General features: G+C 52.6%; 1 protein-coding gene across 2 annotated transcripts in view; it reads left to right on the forward strand.

The window, feature by feature from the left end:
- ANO2 (anoctamin 2) overlaps window positions 1–21,123 on the forward strand; it is a 252,033-nt gene that overhangs the window by 176,839 nt on the left and 54,071 nt on the right. For both annotated transcript variants that reach the window (XM_072954679.1, XM_072954680.1), the window contains 2 exons: window positions 14,195–14,269; window positions 17,687–17,882. In XM_072954679.1, the coding sequence (XP_072810780.1) occupies window positions 14,195–14,269; window positions 17,687–17,882 (271 nt within the window). The remainder of the gene's footprint in view (window positions 1–14,194; window positions 14,270–17,686; window positions 17,883–21,123) is intronic.

Here is a 21,123-nt window from a genome sequence, read left to right on the forward strand (position 1 = left end):
TTGATTGGCTTTAAGGTCAAGTCATTGTTTGCTGGCAGAAGGAAACAGTCCCTTGCTGGCGGCAGGAGGCCTGGATCGTGATCCTGGATCAGGTCAGGGGGGAAAGTGACTTTTCTCCAACTGCTGTGGAACTGGGTAGTTTGCGACCAAAGGAGTTCTGTGATCACTTGATCTGTGAGTGCCGGGTGACATGGAGACGCCACAGGACTTCGCGGATCCTCTGGTGTGCGTTGGTGTATGACGCTTCCTGAAGGAGAGGGGGTGGTCTGTGGGGAACACCTGTGAGCACCTGGGAGATTCTGTGTTTTGAAGAACACAGTGTGGGGAACGCAGAGGAGCTAAAAAGAGCATCAGGTTGGAATTATTCAGGTTTGGATTAAAATCCCAGCCCAGCCCCTTACTAAAGCACTAGCATAACCCTGGTCAAGTAGCCTGCCTTCCTGGGTCCTGATTTCCTTGGGTATGAGATACCACTAACAATTCCTATCTCACAAAGTTGTTGGGAGGAATAAATGAGATCAGATACATAAAGGATCTTGAAAAGTGCATATGACATAATAAACACACAGTAAAGGATGGATGGATGAGGGGAGGAATAGACGAAGGGATGGATGGATGAAAGGATGGACAGATCAAGAGATGGATGGATGGATAGATGAGGGGGTGGATGGATGGATGGAGTGGTGGATGGATGAAGGGAAAGATGGATGAGGGGAGGAATGGATGGATGAAAGGATGGACAGATCAAGGGATGGATGGATGGATGGATGGATGGATGGATGAGGAGATGGATGGAACAACGAGTCTTGGACCACTGCCTTAGCCAGGTAGAGTCACAGTTCAGGGGCACACCCAGACCACCAAGCATGGTTGTGTGTGTGTGCATGTGCACATGCCCGCACATGTACACAAGCACCCGTGCATGCATCTCCTGTGTCTTTTCTGAAGACGCAGAGTTAGGAGCTTGTCCACCAGGCTTCCACAGCAGCTGGGTGTGGCCGCATCCCAGCAACTACTCCCCCGCACTGTGACTGCTTACCCATCTGTCCCTGTCACAGCGCTCAGAGTCCTGGAGCACAGAGGCTGGAACACAGTAGATGTTTATAAAATCATTGCAACGGGGCTTGTCAGGGCCCCTTCTCAGTTGTCTGGGCAGGTAGGGCCACTGCACTCTGGCATCTGAGAGGGCTGACTCCACCTACCTGTTAACATATTGTAACCAGTCTCAAAGGTCAAAAATAAATCGTCTGGACTTGATGTTGACCAGGGAGCCGAGGGGCTGATGACGAGGTCTGTGAATGGAGAGGGGGCGGGATGAGTTCTGGAGGGGGAGCAGGGCAGGGGTTGTGCTGTCAGCGCCAGCCTGGGCCCTCCCCTTCCTCCCACGGGGCGTGGCGGGTGGGCCTCCCCTTCCTCCCACGGGGCGTGGTGGGTGAGCACTCGCAGCAGCCGCTCAGGGCCTGAGTTTGGACTCCTGGAGGGCCAGCTGCCCTCCCGCACGAGGACCTGCCCATGCTGAGTCCGCTCAGGAGCCCTCTCTGTGCAGAGCCTCATCCTGCCTGGGCCCTTGTCCTTGGGGCGACAGCGACAAAAGAGAAAGTGGGGCAGAGACCACGTGTGACCAGCTCAGCCACAGAGCCACCGTCTGCCTCCATTTTCCCTCCTTTCTGGGTTTGTCGTCCTCTTTGGCGCCACTTCCTTCTCTGGGTCAGGCCTGATGAGCTGAGACCCATGCCCAGCTGGAGCTGAGTGTGCCAGGGACTGCCTGTGTCAGTGTCCTGTGGCTCTGTGCAGGATGTCCTCAGCCTAGCAGGACAGAGCGGAAACCTGGCCTTGGAGAGCCCCAAACCCAAAGAAAAGGCGAGCGTGGCAGGGGCAGGGTGTCCCCTCCCCTGCGGCGTGTGTGGGCTGAGCGACCCCTTTCCTGGGTTATTTCACAGACTAATTTCAGAACAGGGTGCTGACCGGTGTGTGTTATCGTGGCTCTGGCTGTGTCTCTGGGACATGCCTGCGCCCACTTTGGAGACGACTGTTCTCCTGAAGCATGACAGAGGCCACCTCCCTGGACCGGGGACCCCAGGTTTGGGGGAGATCTTGGAAACGCTTCCCCACGTCTCACCCCATTTTCCTTGCTGGGGCCCCTTCTCGCGTGTTCCGGCCCATCTTTGTAACGAAGAGGAGGAGCAGCTCACCTCTATTCTGGGTTAGTTAACAAAATCTGAAACCAACCAACCAACAGTCTAGGCTGGCCGAGTTCAGTGCTCCCGAACGCCGTGGTGAACGTTAATTACAGTGTCTTCTTGCCAGTTTGCTGTTGTTGCAAGTTGCTGAAGATTCATTTCTCATGCAGTCCTAGTGAAAACCAAATGCTGTCATCTAACGGTGCTGTTACAGTGCCGGCTCTGGCCCTGCCTGAAGCCAACTCTGGCGGATGCAGTAACAGAACAGTGACAAAGCATCCTCTCTCTCCTGCCCGGAGCGCGTGGACGTTAGCAAGAGTCACCATTTATTCATTTGCTCGTGGAATCTTTCAGAGGGCACAGACTATAAGTAAAAGTTACCAACACATTTCCAAATGTCATTTTTTTTCACACCTCTGCTTTCGAATGGAGGACAGTGACCATCTCGTAATACATACTCTGAATGGTGCTCTGCGCATAGCAGGGAATTTTAAATACTTTCATGAACTGTAAGGCAGCTGCATAAATTAAGATAGTGAGATGCAGTCCAGGCTTCTGTGACAGGTCAAGCGCTCGGTTGGAGAATCACAGCGCGGCCGGGGACCAGGCAGAGCTCCCACCCGCAGCTCTCGCCTTCCTTCTCCATGAGCACGGGGACAGCACAGGGGACCTGAGAGTTACCCCTGGACTGAAGTTTGATGAGTGCTGCTCTAGCTCTCCAGTCAGCTTGCGGGGCGGGGAGGTGTGGAGAGAGGCGGGGAAGGGGCATGGCTGGGCCAGCCGTGCCGCTGACGTGACGCGTTCTGTGCGGACGCCGTGCGTGAGGGAATTGTCTCCAAGCTTGTTTCCAGCCCGTGAGCTCCTCTCTGAGGATCTGTTCACGGGGCACAAGCCGCAGGAATACAGGCCCCGGAGCAAACCCAGCGAGGGAGGGGTGAGTCTCGAAGAACGGTGCTTCCCGTGTTGGGCTGAGCTACAGCGTCACCCAAGAAGCGTTCTCAGAAACAGATTCTTTCCCCTGCAGGACTCTGGTTTAGTAGGTCTGGGGCAGGGCCGGGAATCAGTGTATTTTGAGAAGCCCCCTAAGTGATTCTGATGATCAGCCGACGTGGGAGTCAGTGACCTTGCCCTGGGAGCTCCCATTCTGACCTCACCCTTGCACGGCGACAACCTGTCTCCTCTGTGGTTTGAGCCTCTCCTGGGAGCTGAGCCACCAGCTCTCTTCCTCCCGTTGTCCAGGGCTCAGGACCTGCTTCCCCAGTCCCCCTCAGTCACCCCCAGCACAGTTAGGGGTGGGGACCCCTCACAGCATCATCAGGGTAAAGAGGGAGGAGATTCAGACAGGGGTGCAAAGCCACTGATTTCCTTCCATATTTGTCTAGGGAAAAAAAATAGGAATGACAAGTATTGAGCCTGAAGAAAGAGTAAGGGGTGGGGGGTTCACGAACAACTTCAGGTTTGTAAACAAACGTTCTACAGGTCAGTTTTCCATTCTGTGGACTAGAACAGAAGGAAACGGCCCCAAATTGAAGCTGGAGGCTTATAGGTTAGACTGAGAAACAATGTGGGACCTAAAAGGCTAGGACACAGGAGAAGGAGCGAAGTGTGGCTGCAGGATCTCTGTCACAAGTTCTTCCTAATGAGCACTGGGCGGTGTGGCCTCCTTGCCTCCAGGCAGGAGGGTGGACCGGAGCACAGCTGGGTACCACTCAGGCTAACACTCACCCCTGCGTTGTTTTCCTTGCAAAACGCTGTCCTTATTGGCACATCCGTGTGTGCTTGACTATTTTTCTTAAAATGTTGAGAGGTTACCATGAACCTTTTGCATTTTCCCCTTAGGTTTTTTAAATTTATTTTTGAAATTTTCTTGAGTTGAAATGCAGTTGGTTTATAACGTTGTGTTAGTTTCTGGTATATAGCATGCAGATTCACTTATGCAAACATATATATTCTTTTTCATATTCTTCATCATTGTACATCATTACAAGATACTGAATATAGTTCCCTGTGCTAAACAGTAGGACCTTGTTGTTTATCTTTGTTATGCAGAGTGGTTAGTATCTGCAGATCCCAGACTCCTAGTTTGTCTCTCCCCGACTCCTCCTGGTAACCATGGTTTGTTTTCTATGTCTATGAGTCTGTTTCTGTTTTACGAATAAGTTCATTTGTGCCATTTTTTTAAGGTTCCACATATAAGCGATACCGTGTATTCACCTTTCTCTGCCTGACTTACTTCACTTAGTATGATCCTCTCTAGGTCCACCCATGTTGCTGCAAATGGCATTATTTCATTCTTTTTATGGCGGAGTAGTATTTACAGCAGCCAAGACATGGGAGCAACCTAAGTGTCCATCGCCAGATTACTGGATAAAGAAGATGTGTTGTATATACGAGGAGTACTTCTCCCCTCAGGTTTTGGCGCCGGTGTGTAGCCTGAGGCGGTGGCAAAGCATCATTCTGCGGGCTCTTCCTCTATGAAGCTAGACTTGGCCCACCGGAGACTAAACCCTCCGCCCTATCCTTAGCACGCTGAGCGCCACCGAGATGAGCTAGACTGCTGTTTCCAAACTGACAGGCACCCCCGCGTCACGCGTGCAGATGAATTCCACGAGCCAGGCTGGTCTCTGCACTGGAGATCCAGCAGTGACCCAGACCCAGAGTCCGCCTGCCCTCTTCATGGAGCTTACGTTTTCCTAAAGGAGATGGAGAGGAGATAAGTAAATATATGAGATAACTTCAGAGAGCAGTGGTCGTGGGAGAGAATGCCAAGGGCCCGGGGATGGACTGGGGCGTCAGGGAAGAGCTCATGGAGGGGCGCTGCTAGAACTGAGGACAGAAGGGTGAGCGAGCAGGGCACCCAGCGGGGTAAAGAGGTACAGGTGAGGAATCTTACCAAGTTCTTGAGGCGGAAACTGGCTTGTCATGTTCAGGGAACAAGAAAGAAGCCAGTGGGGCTGAGATGGAGTGAGAAGGGATTGAATGGTGGGAAGCGTGGCTCCAGAGGGGCTGGTACCCAGATCACGTCAAGCCGTGGAGGCCACGGTCCTGGGCTTGGATGTGTTCTAACCCCCAAGGCCACAGTCTGAGGTCTGCGTGATGTTCTAGACGAGGTTAGAGAATAAGGATTTGTGCCTGTGGTACTAGTCGAGGGCACTGATGGCTTCAGCCCAGCTTCCTCCTTCTACAGGCGAGGTCTGGAGAGGGACGATGACTTGGCGGCCCTGGGCTCTCCCGCGTGGTTAGGGACAGCCGGTCTGAGACCCATTTTTCCACTACCACCCTCCCTTCAGAGAGTGGGTGGAGAGGGGCCGTCTGAAGTCCAAAGCCAGTCAGGGCACACGGTAGAACGGCTGGGATTGGGGTAAGGGAGGAGAGAGCAGTCTCGGGACCCAGGGAGGCCATAGCCGCCCTGCTGGGAAACAGAAATGAAGCAGCAAACTGTCCTGGAGCCAGAGGGAGCAGAGTCAGCAGGCTGGACCTCAGGAGGGCAGGCCCGGAGCCAGAGCCTATTTTTCTGTGATTTTAGCAGCAAAATCACCAAACAGTGGGAGGAATTACACGCTGTCCTGCCCTGACCAGAGCAGGGTTTGGCTTCAGTTGCTTCCAGATTGGTAGAAGACCTCCGTCCGCTGTAGTGGTTGTACTCTTTGTCTCAGGAAATCAAGGCAGACAAGGTGTCCCCGAAGACAGGGATGAACTGGCAATTGGATTCCCACCTGCCACTGGCCTCCCAGGTTCTAACAGTGCCCAGGCCATGACCTGCTTGCCTCCTGGCACAGAGGGACCCGGCTGAGGCTGCTCAGTTGTCCTGTACTCGGGTCTCTGTTTCCTTCCTTAGGTTTGGGAAGTTTTCAGTTATGATTTCTTGAAATACGTTAGCCATCCCCTTTTCTCTTTCTTCTCCTTCGGGGACCCCTATTATGCGTAGATTGGCGTGCTTTCTGTTACCCCATAGGTCCCTTATGTTGCTGTCACTGGTTTTCATTTGCTCGTCTGTCTGCCGTTCTGACTGGGTGACTTCCCTTGTCCTGTCTTCTGAATCACTTACTTGTTCTTCTGCACCGTGTAGTCTGCTGCTGACTGCCTTTAGCTCGGCTTTTGTCTCAGCAGTTGAGTTTTCTAATTTTAATTGGCTCCTCTTGATAGTTTCTATTGAGGCTGGTTAATTGTCACCAAGATTGTTTTCAGAGTTGTGGTGCACACTCTGGTAGGAGACACAGTGATTGCACGAACATTCATTGAGCTTAACACTACGTACCTGACCCTGTGCTTACACCCCGGGTACATGGAGAGGAGTACAGCATGGTCTCTGCTCTCCTGGAGCTGACAGTCCACAAGGAGGAAAGAAAGTCAACAGTTACAGCATCATATTAGAGGGTAACGTGGCTGGAGATGTGCGGGGCATCGGCAGCAGAAGGAAGAGCCGTGGCAGACGGGGGGATGCTGAAGGAGCCAGGCTCTGTCGGACTTGGAACTGGTTGAGGTGACTGTGTGGGAGGAAAAAGCCCAAGTGAATACCTCAGTCTCCAGCTTTGTCTGCTCAGAGGACCATGGTTGAGTTCACTGAGTTAGGGAGCATGAAAGAAGGAGGTTTAAAGGATAAGATGGTTCATTCTTTTGGGACATTTTGAGCTTGGGGCATCCCGCTGAAGACGTCCACCAAGCCGTCAGACAAACGACTTTGGAGCTCAGCTGAGAGCTCTGAGCTGATGGTGAAGATTTGAGATCCTCAACGTGGGGCTGGTCAGTAAAGCCATGATTCCAGCCAGAAGGAGGGTGTCGTGGTGGGGTGCACTGGCCTGAACTTGGCTCAAACCTTTGTTCCCAGAACTTCTTAAGAAAGCAGACTACAGCAACTCTCTCACCTCACCTCCCATCTGCTTTCTCATCATGTGCAATCTTGGGTTTGCTCCGATATTCCTTCATTCTGTGTCTCACGGGGCACAGAAGACCTTCGTGGTCAATTCCAGTAGACACTCTGCTGTCTTAACTCACTTGGTCTCTCTGTTAAGAGAAGCTGTGCCTGCTTATTGAACCTTCCTTCCCTGGGCTTTGGTGGCATGGCTCTCTTCTAGTTTCCTTCCTGTGCTGTGGCTGCTCCTCAGTGCCCTTGTTTTGTTGGATGCAGAGCCCTGGGGAGGCTGCACCACACGGGAGGTTGGTTGGTGAGCGCCGGCGTGGACTCAGACACACTGGGTTCCAGAGCTGTGACTTGTTAGCTTGCGACCAAGATCCTTAACTCCCCGAAGCTCACTTTCCGCAGCTGTTGGGGGTGGGGAGACGACACCAACTGTGACTTCAAGGGCCATTGCAGGAATTAAATGAAAGATGTCTTAGACACTTAGCTGCTTGTCAGTCACATGATATAAGTAATTTAAAAGTGGTAGCCGGGGGCAGGGAGGGTATAGCTCAGTGGTAGAGTGTATGCTTTGCCCGCATGAGGTCCTGGCTTCAATCCCCAGGGCCTCCATTAAAAATAAATAATAAAGTGGTAGCTCTTATGGTTCAGTGTGTTGATAGGCTGAATGGCAATACGTAGTGGAAAGGAGATGGTTTAAGAGTGGGGTTACCAAGTTGTGACCCCTTAATCAGCACTATCTCTAGCACCAGCGTTACCTGGAAAGTTGTTAGAAGTGCAGACTCTCAGGCCCACTGCGGACCTACTGAATCAGGACTTCTGAGGATGGGGCCCGGAAATGTGCTCTAATGAGTCTTATGGGTGACTCCGGAGCTGTATGCTGGCGCGCGAGAGCACTGGCTTAAGGTAAGAAAGGGTGAGGTTCCTGAGGAAAGGGTGAGGTCCAAAGGGAAGGTGAAGAAGCTGACCCTCAACGGGAAGGGAGGGACGTCTCTCCAAATGAGGTGGGAAGGCCAGTGAGTCAACCTTCTTCCCTGCCTAAATCCCGCTCTGTCTACACTGTGCCCCCTTGTTACTCTGAACTGCTTGATGGTGCTGTTGTTGCCAAACCAGGCTTGTATCTGCTCACCTGCACGCAGCAAGGCTGGTCTCCTAGCACCGGGCTATGGCGAAGGAAAGTGCAGCATTTATTGTAAAGGCACCAACACAAGAAGGGCAAGGGGCTGGTGTTCTAAAACCCTGAACACCGCGAAGGGTTTCAGCTGAGCTGAGCTGATAACTCGGTGCTCTTGGACCTGCCACTTTCTCTGGAAGACCTTCATCTCCCTTTTCATCTTGCCACCCTTCAGTCACAAGCAAAATATCTCTTCCTCTTTGAAGTCTTATGCCCCTTGGCAGGTGGTTCCTCCTTCCTCAGTGCTCCCATGACACATGTCACATCATGTCATGCTTTGTGTTTGTCTTTCTCAGTTTCTTTCAGTAGTGAGGGACTTCCCTAAGAACAAAGAATGGCAACTATTCTTCTGCAAATCTCCAGGGCCTAGTGCCAGAATAGCACTGGGTACACATTTGATGTTCAATGAATGCTTCCCACATAGAAACAGGAGTAGTAGTAACTCACAGTTATGCAGAACTTAGGATTTTCCCAGTGCCATCAACATATGTGGTGTACTACTGAGTACGCAGGAGGGCAGGTTGACCAGTTGTCTGGTTGAAGATGTGGCTATGAGGGCACAGAGAAATGATGATATGCCAACATAATATGTATGTTCTGCTGATACAGAGCTAGAGACAGGGATAAAGCCCTAGTCTTGTATTTCCAAATCCATTATTTTTTCCTCTTCCTGACACTGCCTTCCCAAATATTTGCAGGGACGGAGGCTAAATGTATGAACATTCTAATGGAAACCAGAGCCTATCTGTTCACGACCCTCTGGGTATTAGCTGGTGGTGATGAGGATGGGCTGCTGGGGATGATGACGGTGCTTGGTTTCCTGCCCCTTGCAGGCTTCCCCAAAGAAAGAAGACCACAGCCGGCTTCCTTGTAAGCCCAAATCCAGTTCTGCCCCCAGCATGAAACCTCCTGTTCAGAAGGCATTTATCCCCTTCACTCTTCTTTACTGAATTCAAAGCGGTCTGCAACGGTTTAACTTTGGCATGCCTGAGCATCTCTTTACTACAGTCCTGCTTTAAGTGAATCTAAAATACTATAAACATCTGGATTAAAAAGCTGGAGGAATCTGTAGATACTCCCTTCTTCAAGGAGGTGGAATTTAATTCCCTACCCTTTAGATGGGGGCGGGGGGCACATAGTGGCTTCCTTTAAAGAGTGAAGTATGAAACTGGCTGGGGAGAGAAAGAGTAACTTGACAGCAGGGAAGCCTGACAAACACGTCCACCAAGTGATCAAGGTTAACATCGTGAGTGGCAGGTCATAGCGTAGCCTGTCCCCTTGATGTGATGAGATGAAAACGGTACTTTGCCGCAGTGGTCTTCCTCCCCTGAGCCCATAACTTAAGTCTAATTATGAGAAAAACTTCAGGCAAACCCATATTGAGGAATATTCTACAAAATCCTTGACCAGTACTCCTCAGAACTGACAAGGTCATCAACAGTGAGAAACGTCTGAGGAACCGTCATAGTCTCGGGAAGCCCACGGAGACGGCTGGCTGAACAGAGCGTGGATGGGACTCTGGGGCAGAAAGGGGATAGTGTCACCTAAGCAGTGGAAACCAAGAAAATCCAAACAAAGTGTGAACTTTAGTGGATAATAATGTACGACATTGGTTCACGGGTTGCAAAAAATGTACCCAGACTAATGTGACATGGGAACTGGGTGCAGAGTGTGTGCCTATATATACACACACATGTACATGCACACTCTTCTGTACCGGTTTTGAAGCTTTTCTGTAAATCTGAAACTATTCTAAAATAAAATCTAAAAGTGTTCTAAAATTAAAAGTTTATTTAAAGGAAAGAAAGTAGAGGAAGGAATTCTCATATGTTACTGGTGAAAATGCAAAACAGCACAGCCATTTTGGAAAACAGTCTGGCGGCTGCTTATAAATCAAACACAGACTCACCCGATGACTCAGCACTTCCACTGCTTGGTGTTTACCTAAGTGAAATGAAAACTGCAGCCCGCAAATGCTTACAACGGCTTTTTATAACCCCCAAGAACTGGGGACAGCCCAAACGTCTCTCAGCTAGGGACGGTTGAACGAACTGTGGCACGTCCATTCGGGGAATACTACTTAGCGGTAAGAAGGAACAGACTCGGGAGAATGCAGCCGGGATGAGCCCCCAGTGCACTGCACTGAGTGAGAGAAGTCAGTCTCACAAGGCTCCCTATGGAGTGAAGTTACTTATAAAGTTTGGAAAAGGCAAAACTCAAGGGATGGAGAACAGATCTTGCGAGGATCTGCGGATCGGGGGAGGTGGTGGACCACAAAGAGACATGGGGGTCTATCTTGAGGGCTGATGGGCTCTTCTGTATCTTGCCTGTGGTTGTGGTTCTGCAGCAGTACGTGCATGTTTATCCAAACTTGCAGCACTGCAAATGGTGAATTTTACTGTATGGAAGTTACAACTTCATTTAAAGAAATACCAACTCAAGGGTGATTGGCCACTGTTCAAGGCTGCTCTCCAAAGGGATTTGCTTAGATAGCGTTCTCATTGCATTTTCAGTAACTGCATGTCCAACTGTCCAGTTTGCCAGAAGGACACTTCTGTGGTTTCATGTGAATATCACCCTGCTACTTCCTGTTTGGAGACTTGGAAGTGGGAGTCAGAGTCCAGGGACAAAGACCCCAGCGCAGACGACAGCGGGCTCATGTCTTCACAAGCATGAATTAGCTGAGTGCTTCCTAACCACCTGCTTTTGACGGAATCATGAAGCTGATTAGACCTTACTTTTGTGTGACGCCTTGGTGCTTACAAAGCGCTCTCACGGCATCCAGCCATGTGGTCCACACAGTGCCTCTGCCACTTCAATGGGACAAGAGTTGATGACAACAGTCCATTTCAGAAGGAGAGGGAGGCACTGAGAGTCCTCCCCTCTGTGTTCAGGTGCCCTGGCTCGGCCCCTCCACCGGTTGGCTGATGAATACAAAACGCATGGTCATTTGGTGGGATGGATATTACCATGTACACATTTTACAGATGAAGAATATAATTGCTTGACAGCTGAGGAAAGGAAGGCTCTGGGAGTTTCCCAAGGCCACTTGACTAGGGAGGACGAGCGCCAAGAGTTAAACTCAGAAGCCGTGGTTCCCCGTCTACTTTTCTTCTGCCATCCCAGAAGCTGGTTATGTGGCTTTCACACAGAGCGTAATTGACTGGGTGGTGTCTTGCCGTGAATCTTCACATCTTGACTGTGCCAGCGAGTGGAGATTCTAATTAGCTGCCGTTATCAGAGCCAGTTATTATACAGAAGGGCCCCTTGGCTCACTGGCATCTTTTCTGGTAACTCGGGGAGCTTGGAAGCCAGTCTGGAATCTTCGCGTTTCTCTCTGCGCTTGTGTTTGAGAAGTGTCTGAATGTATGGGAACTGTGTGTATGTTGGAAGCTATCACTTCCAGGAAAAAAAAAAAGGGCTCATCCGTGTAAATATGAGAGTGATTTTTCAACAAACACCAGAACGTCTGTATCAAAATGACTGTTGTTCGTTAAGACAGTTGCTTTGAGAGGACATTGGATTCAATGGCTTTGTAGTTATATCTCATTTTTATGCAAAAGGAAAGTAGCATCGCCTTCCCTAGCAGGGTCAGCTCTGAAGTCCCTTCCCTTGTGTCCTCAGCGGGATCTCTTGGGCAGGGCCGAGCCTTCTCCTCCCTGTGTCCTCCGTCCAGCCCATCCAAGACACCCAGATCGCGTCTGTTGAGTGGAACTGAGCTGAAACTCGTGTCCCAGGACAGAGCTGTCCCCGCGGGGTAGAGGCTGGTCCTTGGCCTGAATTAAGGGGACAGCATCTGGGGCCATGTTTCCTGCTTCTCTGCTTATAATTCCCTTTCTCCCATTTCTTCCAGGGCTGTCCGTCTCCGCCCTGAGGGCGACTCTGACCCCGTCTCACCCTCACTGACCCCTCATTTCTTACCCCTCCCCTCATTTCACGGGCCACGCATGGGTCTTCCTGCCTCTCCTTGCCCTGCTCCCCACCCAGGGAGCCCCCCTGGCGGGGGGATGGTGACACAGAACCTGTAACTGGAGCTCCCTCTTCCCTCCTCCCCGCTGGTGTTTCAGAACTCACCTGGTCTGCTGATCTTTAAGGCAGAACTTCTCCCTAGGCCAAAGAGCAGGAAAAGGGTCCAAACCATCAAAACCTTAACTGTGGTGAGAGAGGCCCACAGAAGAGCTCCTCCCACCCCAACCCTTCTTTCCATAATCCCCGCTGAGTGTTACCGTCCACCTGCCCGTCTTCAGTTGTCCTCATCAGAACCTTAAAGGAAAAACCACTAATGTGAGTGAAACTAAGAATTAATCAAAAAGGAAAAAGGAGAGACATTGAGAAATCTTGTTCCAGTCCTAACAGAAACGGGCTTAGATGGTCCCTCCCATGCAATAGGGTCACGACCCCTAGTTACCTGGTCCTCGCGTGATGGAAAGTCTGCTGGGCTCCGAGCCTGGAGACCTGATCCTGTCCCGGTCTGTGAGCAGCTTAAGTACCCTTGTTTACATCGTCTGTAGCCGAAAGCACTAATTACTGAATGACTTCAGCCTTAAGACTCACTTCCACCCCATGTAAGCCCGCTCAGTGCTGTGCTTAGCCCCAACGTGCCGTGAAAAGGACACATCGTTCCTGTCCTCAAGGGCCGTGTAACCTGTGCCCGCACAGTGGCGAGTGAGTCCTGAGACTTTCTAGTGTGGGGGTGTCGCTTCCATCTCAGTAGACCAGGAGCTGCGCAGGGACGGCGATCATGTCCACTGTCCCCTGTCCGCCCACCGTGCCTGGCCCTAAGGTCTGCACGCGGTGGGTGCACAAAGGTTTTTAGAAAAAAGATTTTTTAGGCCAGGAGGGCCCTCGGCCTACAGTACAAGCTTTCAGAGACTAGATGGCACTGTTGCAAGAGCCAAGGCAGGTGTGTTCTGAAATCACCAGCGGTTTTGGGAGCGAGAAGGGGAGGGTAGGAACAGAGGGGCCCTGGAACACTCGCTCCCTGAGTTCGATTCAGACACACTGCAGAAACGCGGGGGGCTCCTCCCTCGCCGGCGTGGAGGGCTTTGCGGTTTTCACGGCATCTTCCCAAACACGGCTTCACATGGGCTTCCCAGCAACCCGGTGGTGGGCAGGCACTGTATGGGTTCTAATCTTACAGAGCTGCAGCTCGGAGAAGTCAGCTGCCTGGACCAGAATTAGGTGGCATTAGTCAGCAGACATTTTTACCACTCATACTTTGTTGGCATCGCTCTACCAAATGAGGGTCCTTCAGGGCTGCCAAAGGAGGATGTGGTCAGGGATATGGTTGTCCCAGAAGAGCAGCCTGGGAACTGGACCCGGTCTGGTTCTCAGCCCGACTGACAGCAGAACATCCGCTTAACCTGCACCTTGAAATGTCTGTATTTGTGACCAGGGGAGAACAGTCATTTGGGGGAGGGGAACCTATGAAAACACATACAGATTCTCTGAAGAACAGAACTGTGGGAATTTGTACACTTAAGATCTAAGGTCCGTGGTTGACATTTGGTCTAAATGGTGATCTGCTTCAGGACGCTGCCCTGTGGTCGTTTGTATCTGACATCTGTCTAGTGCTTTACCATGTTCAGGTGGTTCTCATTCAGACAAAACGATTAAAACCATCCTGTGCGTTAGCCAGGACAGAGGTCACGACTGTGCCCATTTCACAGATGCAGAAATAGAAGGTCAGAAACATTAAGAGAGATGCCAAAGATCACAGAGCTGGTAAGTGATTGAACTAAAACTCAGCCAAGGATGAGGCTGCGATCAAATGTGGTGCTGTCCTCACCATGGGTTGTCCAGGCTGCCTTAGAAATCACAGCATCGGGAGGGCTGTTAATGTGCAGGGTGAGTTGTCAGGGGCTAGAGAAATACCTCCACGGAGCGGTGAATGACTAGCGATAGGCACGCTTATGGGAAGTTGAGAGAAAGTTAACGCCCGTCATTTGCATCATCTGACTGTCTCTGTTCCCGTTTCCCCAGGACGATGATGATAAGCTGACCTGGAGGGATCGCTTCCCAGGCTACTTGATGAACTTTGCCTCCATCTTGTTCATGGTAATTTCCTGGGGGGAACAAAAAAACTGCTGGGGACACGTGCCTGGAGATCCCGCCGTGTGAATGCTGTGGGTGTGTTAGTCTCTCACGCGACCGGGACAGCGAGGGGCTACTGAAGATGCAGCCGCAGTGCTGGGTAGATGGGAAGGGTCTTACCTGATAGCGAGGCCGGTGCTGATGTCGGTCATCCGAGGAGGGAACAGTGATTCCCTCAGACAGAGAACCAGTCCTGGGAGGTTCAGTGGCCTTCGGCCGCTCTAGTAGGGAGTTCTGTCTCCCCAGCCTTGGCCGCGGATGTTTGAAGTTGGAGCTTCCAGGGGGCGTGTTGTGAGATGCCTAGCTGGGGGACACTGGTCACCCCTGTGCAGTCCACCCAGCGCAGGAGGTGGTGGGAAAATATTTGTTGAATTTAATAAGCAATGTCAGTGATGCTACCGGAGTGCTGAAGATAGTACTGGATTTAGTGCCCAGAGACCTGAGTTCCGATGTCAGGATGGGAGTGGAGACTTTGGAGCCACAGAGCAGGCTTCAAATCCTGGATGGCGCTAAATCACAGCCACAAAAGGTGTTACCTTGCAGGGTGGCTATAGGGATTCATGCCAGTGCAGATGTGCATTGAAGAATGAAATCAAGAGGGCGCAGAGGGGCTGGCTTCAGCTGATAAGTCATCACCATTAGTGTCTCCGCTTTGCCACGTATCCCCCAGACCTTGGACCAATCATTGCTGCTTCCTGGGCCTCCGTTCCCTTGTCCATGAGATGGAAGGTGGGTGTGGCCCCCTCAGTGCTAAAATTCTTTCATCCCTACCCTGATCTAGCGTTGTAGCTATGCCTTGTGACCTTGAGCAGATCACTTCCCTTTGCACGCCTTGTTTCCTCATCTGCCAGATGGCCCCGGGACTGGGCAGTGCCCGCCAAGCTCGTTCAGCTTGAACACTGAACCTTGAAGTGCTTGCAGGAAACACAGAAGGAGAGGTTCAGAACCTGATGTCTGTAGTGGGGTGGAAAATCAGGACAAGGAAAGTTAGGATCGCAAGTAATTAGCATCAGAGGGCTGGGGAGGGGCATTTGGCGGAGGAGCCAGAAGGAAGGGAGGGTGGGACGGAGGGCTTTCCTGAGTTGTGGGAGCCGTGCCTCTGGAACAAGACTCTGGATAAAATGCAGGTAGGTCTAGACCTGAGTTTGAAGTTCTGCGTGTCCATCATGCTCCTGGCGGAGGCAGCAGGTCCACGTCACACTCTGAGGGGCAGGGAAGAGCGTCCTTCCCTCCCCAGCGCAGCAGCCGGGCCTCTAAGAGGGGAGAATAGAAACCGATCGCCTCCCCACTGGTTCCTCTGTGGCCCACCCCCCAGACCCCAACACAAGGGATGTTTTTGCCCGTGTTGTTCCCCCCACCCAACCCCCACACCCAGCACCAAACCCACACAGTTGCTCTTCGGTGCCCTGGCCTCCCCCCACCTCATCAATACTTCCACCCCTGGCCTTCACTGCAAAAGCGATTTTGGGGGAAAAGAATCTCACACCGCGTTTTCCAGGCCCTTACTGTCTGGCGGTGACAATCCCAGAGGACTGGGAAGTGAAATGTCTACACTGTTGGCGAGCGGTGATGTCATGTCCAGGTCTCCCCCCATGCAGAGCAGTCATCCCTGCCCGGTCCCCCAAGTCCTGGAGGCCAGGGCTCTGCTGCTCCCGCCCCCACCCCGCATCAGAAGAGGGGCCTCCCTCAGAGTGTTTTTCCCATCTAACCTCTCCTCCACGCTGACATACGCGCAGGCGCGTGCACACACACAGACACACACATGGACACACACACACCCCCCCTTCCTCTACCCAGAGAGCACTGCCATCCTGCCTTCCTTCTTTTTCGCACCCTGGGCCACAAGGCAAACACTGATGTTGTGAAACACATGGGCACATGGCTGAGGCTGCCACCAGCACCCCCAGAAGTGAAGACATCCTTACACGGACACACTTACAGCCCATTCTCCACTTGCAGCCCACCAGAGTGTCACTCATGCTGCCTGCAGAGCCTCCTCCCCGCCCCTCCCGACTTCCCTCCTCCCTGGGGAGGGCACACGCGAAGTCCCGGACAGCGTGTTTCTTCAGAGGAACCCGTTGACCTGTCCAGTTCTCGCCCCACGTTTTCTGTTTGGCCCTCCACGGCCAGCGGCCACCCTCCTTCCCTGCCCCCAGAGGAAACAGGACCGGAACCACCTCCTTTGATGAAAGAATTCTAACAAGGAAGACGTCACTTGACTGAAACGAATTAGAATTTTGCTCTGAGGGGGCCATGCACCCAGCAGTTCCCTGACCTCCCTCGGCCCCCCTCAGAGGCCCACTGGGGCCACTGCCTTCTCTTCACATACCTGTGCTTCATTGGATCCACCCTTCCTTGGTTGTGATGAGACAGAAGGTGGCGCCTTATCATTCTCAGGTTCTGGAAAAAAGAAATGGGGGGTGAGTGGCCCTCGAGGTCACGTGGCTGGTAAACTTTCCTTTTAAATGTAGTGGCCAAAGATGTCTGCACCCACTGAGAAATCTGAGTTCTCCATTTCTGGTCGCCTGGTAGAGAAATCTTAGAGCCGTACTTTGTTCACCTTGAGGACTGAGGCTCTCAAACTGTCACTCTGAGTTTCTTTCCCCCTTCCCTCCTTTGGCAACCTTCTCCCACCCACCCCATCGAGTTCTAACTCGCCCCTTCTCAGCTCAAGCACCTTCAGTGGCTCCCTGTTGCCTCTTGCTGAAGGCATGCTTTAAATGTGCTTGCTCCACAGACTCCTCCCTGACCCCCGGTTCCCCTCGCTCCTCTGTGTCCTCAGTCCCATTAACAGCTACCTTCTTTGCTTGGCACTGACCGCATCCCGAGCTGTTGTTTACTATGGTGGAACTTAGCCTCGGAGTCCATTGAAGACTCTCTAAGAAATCACACCCTGTGTGATGGGCACACCACGGTGTCCAGGGTTTCATTCCTAGGTGGTTTTTTGTTTCTATATTTTTATATATTAGTTTTTATTTATAAGACTTCTGAATAGGTTTTGCAATTTTTTTGAGTTGAGTGAAAGATTCTTTAAATTCTATAGTGCTTTGCAATTTTCAAAAGTTTCACTCCTGATTTCATATCATAACCCCTTTCCCCCTCGCCCTTCCCTCTCCCCACTGGGAACCTTAGTGTGTGTGTGTGTGTGTGTGTGTGTGTGTGTTGTAGGACATTTGAAATCTGATAAAAATACGACATTCTCTCCTGGAAGATGCACCCATGCTTGGAGTTTGCAGGAGTTCAAAGGGTTTGCTGTGCTCTGTCACCCGCCAGGGGACTCCAGATTAGCAGTACCCCATGTGACAGGACCGTTGGCCGAGTGAGGGATGGGTGTGTGAGGACCATCCGCTGACCTGAGACTCTCCCTGCTTCCCTGAACAGATCGCGCTGACCTTCTCCATTGTCTTCGGGGTCATCGTGTACCGCATCACCACCGCAGCTGCTCTGTCTCTCAACAAGGCCACACGCTCCAATGTCCGGGTGACGGTGACAGCCACGGCGGTCATCATCAACCTCGTGGTCATCCTCATCCTGGACGAGATCTACGGCGCTGTGGCCAAGTGGCTCACCAAAATCGGTACCGTCTTCCTGTGGTCTGAACGTGGGCAACTCAATGAATGTGTGCAGGGTGTTGGAGGGCAGTGGCCCAAGATTTAGAAAAGGAGGTACAGTGTGTTTTAATTGGAGAAATGAGGAAATGGGATGTGTCTTGTAAGGCCCCCTCCGCCCAGGCAGGGATCTTTCCCAGAACATTCTCGAGCAATATTCCCCTGGCCTACGCTGGCGGCCTCGCTGCCCCCGTAGATGAATCGTGGGGTCCAGACTTTTCAGCCCAACCTCGAAGCAAGAAGTGTTCAAGGCCTCCTGCTGAAAACGGCAGGTCTGAGTGCTCCCCACTTTCCCAGCAGTGTTTATAAAGTTGGGAAAGTCTCCTGACACTTGAGCCCGAGAGGGTCTTATCCACCCTCTTACTGTCGGAGGCCCGGCAAATCCACGCACTCCCCTGCCCCGAGCAGACTTCAAAGCAGCGTATCAAGCTTCCCAGGCTTCAGGCCAGTGAGAAAAATGCGGTGGCCTCGATATTCAGACGTGTCATTCGAGCCCCAGGCTGCTGTTGCCTGAGCACCACTTTCTGCCGCTTAGACAGGGGGTGGGGGTGGGGGGCTGGGGGCTGGGACCGCCTCGTCTTTATCCTGGGTGGCTTGGTCTCAGCTCTTTCCCGCGCTGAATCCAGGGACCGTCTGGGAGTCTCAGCCTCTCCCTCATCTTAGGGGAGTTGAATTCGTGATAGGATGTCATTAACGGCCCAACCAGCTGCAAACAGGCTCAGGATAACCCCCACTTCAAGAGAGCCTTTCCTGGAGGCTCAGAGGATTCCAGAAAGGATTCACTCATGCCAGTGAGCCTTGAAGTGCCTTGTCCCAGCGTGGTCCCTGCTCACAGTGGGCACTGACTTTGGTTTCTGTGGGGGTGCAGACGATTTCCCATCCAGCCGTTCTGTCACTTGGGGCACGTACATATTTACATGTAAGTGTTATCTGTATTCCTTCATATGTTTCTTGAGAACAGTGAGCAGAGGATTTGACTTCCGTGCATTTGCTGGGACCCAGGATTCCATGGCGCCCTTAAGAGCATCCCACACTCCCAGTGGGCTCAGGGGAGGCCCCGAGTGGGGGCGTCTGGTTGGAGAGCTCAGAGATGAGTGGACGGCAGACTGGCACGCGGAGGGAGGAGGGGAGGGCAGGAGGAGGGGAAGGTTCCTGGCAAAGGAGGCAGAATGAGAAGTATGGCACCGCAGGGGGAACTCTGACCATCAGGGTCAGGAAGGGCCCAGGGAGGAGTGGCCCGTGGGCTGTGCTTGCACGACTGGTAGGATTTGGGGACCTAAACGCCGGGAGTCATTGGAGCAGGACTCAGCAGATGGAAGAAAGAGAACACGGAGCGTGTCCGGGACGCCAGAGGAGCCCAGGGTCTTGCTCGGGGGTCCTGGCGTGTCCAGGGCACAGTGCGGAGGGAAACTGGGCCAGGAGAGTGGCCTGAGCCCAGGCTTTTTGGTGAAAGACCTCGAACGTCAGGCCGAGGACTCCGCTTAATTTTGGAGACGGTGGAAATAAAAGTTTTTGCTGAAGCTCTAAGGGGCATCCAGTAAAAAGGACCACCTCCCTGGCCTGATGACTGAGCCAGCGGAGAAATAAGGCAAAAGCAGTTGCAGACAAAAGCTAAGCTTCCACCTTGAAAGCTGGAAAAGTCTTTTCGGGAGGAAGCACTTAGCAAGAGAGCCGAGTAGGGTCCCCAATACCAGCTTCCAGGCGGGCTTGCCCCCCCCAGTGGGGCAACAGTGGGCGGCAGCCCTGCGCGTGTGAGCACAGGATGAGGATGCGCGGTTCACAGAAGAACGCCTGCCTCCTGCCCGCCCTGTGCATCCCCCGAAAGGGCAGAGCAGGGGGCAGACGAGGGACACCTGGGTCACCTTCCACGCCGACAGAGGGGCTGCGCTCTTCTGCCTCTCCCCATCGAGAGAGGAAAAGAGTGAGGTGGGGAGAGAAGGCGGGGGATCACAGCTAATCACAGGGGACAGGCAGGAGTGGAAACAAATGTCCCCTAGAGCTCCTGCCCCGCCGCCCCGGCATGGGTTTCGAAGGGTATGATGTGTTGGGAGCTGTACGTTTGCAGAATGCCTCCCGAGGGATGTGGGATGCCACGGGGCGGGGTGGGGGACGAGGCAGGAAGATCTCTTATGAAGGACATGATCGAGGCACGGACAGGAAGTAGGGACAGAGGAACGGGAAGCTGGCAGTGATGCAAGATGCACGAATGAGACTACCTGCGGTCCATTCGTGTCACTTTATTTCACATTCCTTACGCGGCTCCAGAAAGCGCTGAAGGCAGAGGAGGAGTAGAGAGTCCACACTCAGACACTCCCCAGCGAGTGTCTAGGGAGCACGTCCCCTGCGCCAGGCGGGGCGCGTCCTCTCTGCGCTGGGCCGGGAAGCGCGTTTCCTCCCGTGAAGCTGCGTCCACCGTTTCTAATAGCCCCCCGTTCCTCACCCAAAAGTTCAGGCTCCTCCGGGCTGGGAAGCCGACGTCCAGTGCTGCGTAAGAAAGTCGTGCGCTGGACAGGAGGTGGAGTTCTTACAAGTGCCTTTTGTTCTTTGTGTGAGCGATGCTCGCTCATAAAGCGTTTTTCTATTGAAAGCAGATTCGGTTAACCCATCTCGTCTTCGTGGAAACTCTGTGTGGTCAGCAAGGGAAGTGTCACGTCCTCATTTTGCTGAGTGAGGTTCAGCTTCAGGTTCTGCTTCTAAACTGCGAATGTCTTTTGTGCTGTTTGATGTGCATTTCTTGCTCTCGGGACCCAAGTGGTGGGTCAGGACCCCACTCGGGACCCCATGTGGGCATGGCTCCGGGTTGCTGTTCTCGTCTGTCTCAGACTGAATGTACCCAGAGGGCTCAGGAGGTGCCGGGGTATCGTGGAAGGACCACTTAAGTGTGGGAGCCCTGTGGAAAGGACCGTGAATTCTAGACCCCGCTTCTCCTCCCTCCCACCCCAGCTGTGTGGCCCTGGGCCAACAGGGAACTTTCCTGGACCAGGTTTTATTGCTCCTTCCTTCATCATTTTCCTCCTCCTTCTCGGCTGATCATCACCCTGTCTGGACTGTTGTTCTAGCCCAGTGACTATGCCTTGGTCTTCAGCCTCTTCCTGGGGACCTCTATCTTGGAAATCCCACCCGGTCAGCCTTTCTCAAACAGTGGGAACACATCCCTCCCCTTCTCCCCACTTCCCCACCCCGGGAGGTTCCTTGTGCCCTTAAGTCAGA

The sequence above is a fragment of the Vicugna pacos genome, chromosome 34 (genome assembly GCF_048564905.1).
Source record: "Vicugna pacos chromosome 34, VicPac4, whole genome shotgun sequence".
Lineage (NCBI taxonomy): Eukaryota > Metazoa > Chordata > Mammalia > Artiodactyla > Camelidae > Vicugna > Vicugna pacos.